Below are 7,172 nucleotides of genomic sequence, written 5' to 3' on the forward strand. Positions count from 1 at the left end.
TTACATTTCCTGTTATCAACCTCTGGTTCCTCGATCTAAGTTGATTTTAATTTTATGCAATTTACATTTCCTGTTATCAACCTCTGGTTCCTCGATCTAAGTTGATTTTAATTTCATGCAATTTAAATTTCCTGTTATCAACCTCTGGTTCATTGATCTAAGTTGATTTTAATTTCATGCAATTTACATTTCCTGTTATCAACCTCTGGTTCCTCAATCTAAGTTGATTTTAATTTCGTGTTATCAACCTTTGGTTCCTTGATCTAAGTTGATTTTAATTTCATGCAATTTACATTTCCTGTTATCAACCTCTGGTTCCTCAATCTAAGTTGATTTTAATTTCATGCAATTTAAATTTCTGTTATCAACCTCTGGTTCCTTGATCTAAGTTGATTTTAATTTCCAGCAATTTACATTTCCTGTTATCAACCTCTGGTTCCTTGATCCAAGTTGATTTTAATTTAACTTCTGTTGCCGATTTCTAGGTCACTAACTTAGGTATGTTTTAGTTCCCTAACTTTGAACACCTAATCGTCCAAAATATGGGTCTGAATCTTTACATAATTCCTACATGGGAAAATTTTTCCTTTAATAGAAATTATGTAAAGAGGGCCAGCTGTCGACACCATATTTTGGCCGATCCCCAGAATCAATAAACTTTGAAACCGATCCCCATAATCAATAAACTTCGAAACCGATCCCCAGCACTAAGTCTCCCTTTGCCAACCAATTACATTTCCGACCTCTCCTTGCCATTTAACCACATTTCCGATCTCTCTTCACAGAGAATTGAATCAATGCTAAGCCCTCGTATCAGTTAAAGCCTTACCGGTCTCTCAAGTCACTCACTGATCTCTCGAGCCAATTGTCAAATTTCCTGACCAGTCAACTACATTCCCGATCTCTTTTGTCAAACAAAATTGAACCAACACTAGATCTTTATGTCACCAGTTTTATTGCCGACCTCCCTTTTCAAAGTTTAGGAATAATCAAGTTAAAGTGTTGATCCGGTTTAATAATGATTTCGATCTTAAATGTTCAAGCCAAATTTCTAATTTTAATCAAGTCCCGTTTAGCGTTGGTTCTCTACCGATCTCATGCTCATTGTGTTTTCCGATCTCTCACACTTAGGTTAATAATCACTTTCAGTTATTTCAACATACTCAGACAATCAAGTGTTTAATAATTTAGAAATTTTTCGATCACAACCATTCATCGAACAAAAGAGGCATTCCATTTCATTTCATTTCAAGAATTTGTACAAGTTATTCAGCTGGAGGATCACCCCCAGCCTGATCTACATTTTGTCCGTCTCCCTCACCCTCGGCCTCCTCCTTACTATCCTCGCCTTCGTCTTGGGGAGCCAGGTCGGCCATCCAGGAGAAGTCCTCCTCGGGATAACGCTTCTTTAGCTCAGCCAAAAGATCCCTGTGGGCATTCACATAAGCACCAGCCACTCCTGTCACCATCTCTTCTTCTTTCACCTTGAGCTCCTCAGTAAGGAGAGCGAGGCGAGCAACTTCATCGGTCCGAAGCGCCTGAACTTTTCCAGAATACGGGTTCGCTCAGCCAGAACACGAGTCTGCTTGGTTAGCTTATCCTCGTAAAGTTTGATCTGCCCCTCAATATCGGATATATAGTTCTGAGCGGATGAAATCTGGGATCGGAGGGAAGACACTTCATGACTCTTCTGCTCGACCTCCTTACCCAGGCGGTGAGCCTTTTCTTGCACAATGTGCTGATTCACTAAGCACTCTACGTTCAGACTCATGGACCGGGTTAGGATGTCATCAAGATGGTCCGGAGATAGCCTATCCCGATCCTCCCGGAGACAAATGGAAGCTCCCAGAACCTTAGCTAAATCCGGATTCTCTCGAATGGTTCTATTCTTCTCCAAAGACTGAATCAGCACTTGGGTGCCCCGGGAAAGGGCTCTCACACCGGATTGGGAAGGGCCCCTTTCCGTTCTCGGAGCAACTGGGGGAGGTGGAGGAGGCTCCTCTTGGTGAGGAGGAGATCGCATCGCTTCAACATTAGGGATCGGCTGCCCTGAAGGTTGAGATGAACCCCCTTGCATCTCCTCAGCTTCATGACCGGGGGTCTGGAGCAGTTCAGATCGCTTCATCTCCCGTACCTTTCGAGAGATCTCTCTTTTTCGCTTCCGGCTCTCCTTGGAAGCTTCGTCTCTCACCATACCTGCACAAAGAAAAGGTCAGTGAGATCGCTAAGGCTCAAGGATCATAGATATAGAAAGTACCGAGTCCGAGGTCAGAGAGCTGAAGCCCCCGATCTTGACCAGTGAGCAGCTGCATGGTCCAATGGTGCAGTTCGGCAGTTACTGCATCTAAGCAAGAGAACTTCTCTCGGCCCGCCTGATCCTTCAGCTCCATCACTATCAATTCTTCTTCTCTATTCAAGGTGATGCGCTTCGGGAGTAAGGGGCCCTGGTACTGCCAGCTGCGAGGCAGACCCTCAAAGCCGTTCGGTATTTTGCTCCTCAAGATAAAGAAGCGGTTCTTCCAATTTTTCAGGGAGGACGGCAGGTCGGTAAAAAGCCCACAATGGGGTTTCGCCTGGAAGAACCAATACTCATCGTCCTTTCGACGAGTCAGTCGATGTAGTTCGGTGAAAACCTTAGCTGTAGGTCTGATCCCTTTGGCTGGGCAAAGGCCTCTAAAGGCTACTAGGATCCGCCAGGAGTTCGGGTGAACTTGGGCTATGCACACTTGGTGATATTTTAAGACTTCCTTAAAGAAGTCGTCAAGAGGGAACCACAGCTCGGCTTTCAACTGTTCTTCGTATACTATAATCATATCGTTCTCCTCAAAGAAATGATCGGCTCGGAGATCGCCGTGACACCGGATAAGCTCGTATGAATCGGGCCGGATGTTATACTCCTGGCTGAATGACTACAGGTCGGTTTCTTGCAAGATTGATGGCAGCTCGTCCATAGGAAGATTCTCTCTCCATGAAGAAGGCGCATGCCTTGATGATGTTGTTTGCCCCTGAGCTGGGACGGAGACCCTAGGAGGTTCGGTTCAAGCGCTTGGCCCGACCACCTCTACTTCATCAGACGACCATGAAACGTGAACGGAAAGGGGGCTTGCCGCTCTCTGACCTTCGGCGCCGCTCATTTTCAAAGAAAGTAAAGAACTTAAACTAAAAGAGGATCAAAACCCTTACCGGAGCTTGATCAGTGTCGGAAGGACTTGAGAAAATGAGAGGATTTTGAAGATTGTCCGCGAGAAGGCTGAAAATGACATAAGGGAGCAACTGGCTAACCCTTCCCCTATTTATACCCGTTCGAGCATTTAATGCTCATGGAGCCCCAAGCGGCGCATCGGTCTGTGGGAATAGCCAGCTTTTCTGACACGTTTCACGAATATTCCAGAAATCCCTAGTAAAAGAGATCGGCTAGTTACAGATCGGTGAATTAAAGCGAATCAATTAAGGGTTGTTCATTTAAGAACCAGATCGGAAAAATACTTTAGAGATCGGAAAATAACTAATGCATCAATAATGAATAAATAATTGACAAAATAAAATCTTTATTTCCAAAAGATCGGATTACATCATTTTGGCGATCTCAAGAGATCGGATTACATTTCCAAAAAGTCAGATTACATCATTTGGGCGATCTCAAGATCGGATTACATTAAAGATCTGATTACATCAAAAGGCCGATCTCTAAAGATCAGCGGAACATCCTATCTAAAGGGCCTATGTCAAAGCCTACATTGTGACTGATCCAAAGGGTGTCATCAACCAGAACCGAGCCGCTGTCGGAACACCCAATGTGGTGAGAAGCCGAATAAACTTGGAAAAGCAACCGCCAAGGGTCGGCAAAACATTAGCAGTTTTCTCAGCTGAAATCAGTTCGCCGATTATACCGGTCGAACGACTCGAGATCGGCACGATCGAGGTCCGCGATCCAGATCGGTTAATTGGTCCTGTTCTCTCACCATCATCAGATAAGGTTATCACGATTATTCGATCACCGGGATCATAAATTTTCAGTCGGGGAATAAAGTGGTTCATCGAAAAGGGATCAAAAGCTACAAACGTGGCCGGAACTACTGCCGAAGCAGCTAGAACAGGAAAGTAAGAAGGGAGAGAGGAAAATCGAATGAGGGAAGTCTCTTCTGTCAGGGGTATATATAGGGAGAAATCAGGCATTTATTGCTAAGCAGAAAACGAAGCGGACGCTTCGGGAATCGAAGAGAAATTAATGCTTTGACCGGACCGGGCCTGATTAAGGAAAGGATCGGAATGATAGAGATCAGAAAGAGGGAAGACCGGTATGAAAGATCGAAAAGGGAGCGTGTCAAGAAGATCAGAAAGAGGGGAGATCGGAAGGCAAAGAGAATAAGACAAATCCCAATAACCGTCGTCAGAATCAGAACCAAAGTAGTTAAAGCGTTGCAGACGAGATCTCTACCGCACGCTTGAGAATCGCCCACAATGCTGACAGGTGCCAGAGTATGTCATGACAGTCCTGTACATCTCAATCTCCACCGTTGATCTCACTTGCAAGGACGAGTCCAGAGCCTTTAGATCAAAGAAGAAGACGACAAGATCGGCGCCTTTTATTCCCAGCCCTCGGATCGCCCAGGTCAACAAAATTTTGGGCCGTCAGATTAGAAGAGAGAAAGGACGAATATTCTGAAGGGGATCTCAGCCGTCCGTTTTGATTCTCTTTAATTTCTGAGCCTCAGATCATGTCCTTTGAAATCCTGACCCTCCATCTCCCTTAAAGTAGATCTTGACCCTCCAGGGGGAGCGCCCGGTTCCTATAAATACCTGCATGAAAATTGTTCAAAAGGGGAGAAAAAAAAAAGAAGGTTGTTACTATAGCGGAAGAACTCTGAAATTTAATTCAGATCGTTACTCTGCTTTCATAAGAAGAACTTTTGGAACCAGTTTTCTGAAGTGTTTTCTTAAAAAGATTTTGAACACCGAAACTCTCCATTTTCGGCTCGTTCATTATCCCGTAACGCTCACAGTTTCATTTCCTTGTTATCTTCATTTTCTCTTCCATAGTCCATGCTCAATCTCATTTAAACTCGGGTACAATTCTGACTCAATTGCATTTGGAGAAGCACTCTTTGTTCCAAGGCGAACCTTAGCCTCCCGGCTATCAACTCGCAATCTCATTGCTATTTGTGATTTCGTAGTTATTTCAATAGATTTGGCTCCTTACAGGTAAGTGCTCATATTGCCGTTTTTATTAAGTGTTTGTTTTTATTTTACGCATTTCCATTGTTCTTTTTCTGTACTTAATATTCTCCAAGTTCATATTGTGCTAAAAAAAAAAACTAAAAAATGTTATTCCCGAGTTTACTTCTTTAGTGATCAGTCCATTCTTTTCGTTAATCTTTGTTATTCCTAAATGCAAGTCTTCTAGTCCCTAGTGGCGCATAAGTGGTTGGATAAAACATAGGTAACCGTGCTTTAAGGGTCTCTTTAAAAGAGAGGGTCTAAATAACACGTCAGGGAAAAAAGCAAAATTGAATTACTAGGCTGACGTAGAAGGCGATCCGGCATAATGCCATAAGGCGGAATAAAAACCAAATCTCAGATCAGTAAAAATGGAACAGATAGGATATTGGTTAGGCGACCACTCAGGAGGTCGGTAAAATTCAGTCCGGCATCCCTTATTTAGTCACAAAGTACCAATGAGTTAAAAGAAGCCTTATTACGACCCTTGGCATCTTTGAATACTAGAACTCTTAAACTTAGGCTCTTATGATATATATAGCTGTGATCAAATTTCGAAGAGATCAGAAGAGTCTTTATCCGAGTCCCATTAAAATAAAAGAGATTGGAGGAGAGTTCTTATCTGGTTCTCACTTAAAAACTTTAACAAACATTTAAAAGAGATCGGAGGAGAGTTCTTATCCGATTCTCAACCCAAAATTTTTAATTAAAAGAGATCGGAGGAGAGTTCTTATCCGATTCTCAATCCAAAATTTTAAAAGTGATCGGAGAAGAGTTCTTATTCGATCCAAAATTCGAATCTTAATCTAAAAGAGATCGGAGGAGAGTTCTTATCCGATTCTCAAATTGAATTTTAACCAAATAGCCCCTTCAAACAAAATTAACATACAACAGTAACTCACTAAGGTTGTCTCATTTACTTATGTATCTGGGTAATTCAAATTTAGTGAAAAATCAAAGTTTCCTTTTCGTTAAAAGGATTAACATTTCCATTCAAGCCCTCCTAACTAATTTATAAAGGATGCAAAGTTAAATCTACTTACCCTTATTAAGGGACGAGGTGGGGTGCCTAACACCTTCCCCACCCGTTTACGGACCCCGAACCTAGAATCTCTGTCTTGAAGTGGTTTGATTTCAATTTATTTTCACAAATGGTTTTCTTTAGTTTCCCTCAAAACTAAGGTGGCGACTCCTCACTCTCTCCCACTTCGGTGAGGGTTCGTTCAGGCGACCGCAAAACTCCTTGCGACACTCACATAAGCGGGAAAAGTGAGGAATCGCCACTTTTTAATGAAAAGATATTAATTTAATTGTCACAAAAATTGCTAAGCAACATGATTAATGAATGATTAATAATAGTAATATAGTTTTTAGAAAAATAAAATAAATTCTGTGCTTTTATCTTGTTTCTTCTTAGCATAGAGTTGGATTGGTTAGATATTTTGATCTCAGACTTTAATAACTTTTGGTCACAAAGTATTACTTTTGAAAATATCATTCTCTGAAAAGCATGTGAAATAAAAAATAGAATTATTTAAAGGTGTATAATTTTTTTCTATTTGTGTTATTTTCTTTATTTTTATTCAATTATTTTCCCTGAGGGTAATATATAAAAATTTCAAAAATTAGTAATTCTTTCTTTTCTTTATGTAAATCATATTTATCTGGATGTATAATTTAACATGAATAAAATAAATATTTTTATTTGCTATTTAATAAATTAGATATAATTTGTCATAATAATTTTATAAATAATTTATAATATTTGACTAGATAAAATGACAAAAGAAAGTGAAACTTTATAATGTGGAATTGTGGAAAAAGACAAAAAGGTTGCAGACTTGATTTAATTGGGGATGGTCCATAAAATAGATATACCAACAAGAGCCTTGGCCTTTCTCTCATGAGTCATGACTATTCTTTAATATGGGATAAAGATGGCTAATCTTTAATGT

At 40.9% G+C, this 7,172-nt stretch overlaps 1 protein-coding gene across 1 annotated transcript; it reads right to left on the reverse strand.

The window, feature by feature from the left end:
- Positions 1-1,480: 1,480 nt before the first annotated feature.
- Positions 1,481-2,125, reverse strand: LOC131172037 (uncharacterized). The gene is made up of 2 exons (XM_058132980.1): positions 1,853-2,125; positions 1,481-1,738 (listed from the first exon to the last, which is right to left on the reverse strand). The coding sequence occupies exons 1-2, from the start codon at positions 2,123-2,125 to the stop codon at positions 1,481-1,483; spliced, it is 531 nt and encodes a 176-aa protein (XP_057988963.1).
- Positions 2,126-7,172: the final 5,047 nt, after the last annotated feature.

The sequence above is a fragment of the Hevea brasiliensis genome, chromosome 13 (assembly GCF_030052815.1).
Source record: "Hevea brasiliensis isolate MT/VB/25A 57/8 chromosome 13, ASM3005281v1, whole genome shotgun sequence".
Taxonomy (NCBI): domain Eukaryota; kingdom Viridiplantae; phylum Streptophyta; class Magnoliopsida; order Malpighiales; family Euphorbiaceae; genus Hevea; species Hevea brasiliensis.

What these genes read in the sequence shown, in the direction of transcription:
- LOC131172037 (XM_058132980.1), bottom strand. Translation starts at nt 2,125, where the DNA reads ATGAAGCGATCTGAACTGCTCCAGACCCCCGGTCATGAAGCTGAGGAG. An exon ending in AGAATCCGGATTTAGCTAAG is followed by an intron (nt 1,739 to 1,852) that starts GTTCTGGGAGCT and finishes TTAGTGAATCAG; the next exon opens with CACATTGTGCAAGAAAAGGC.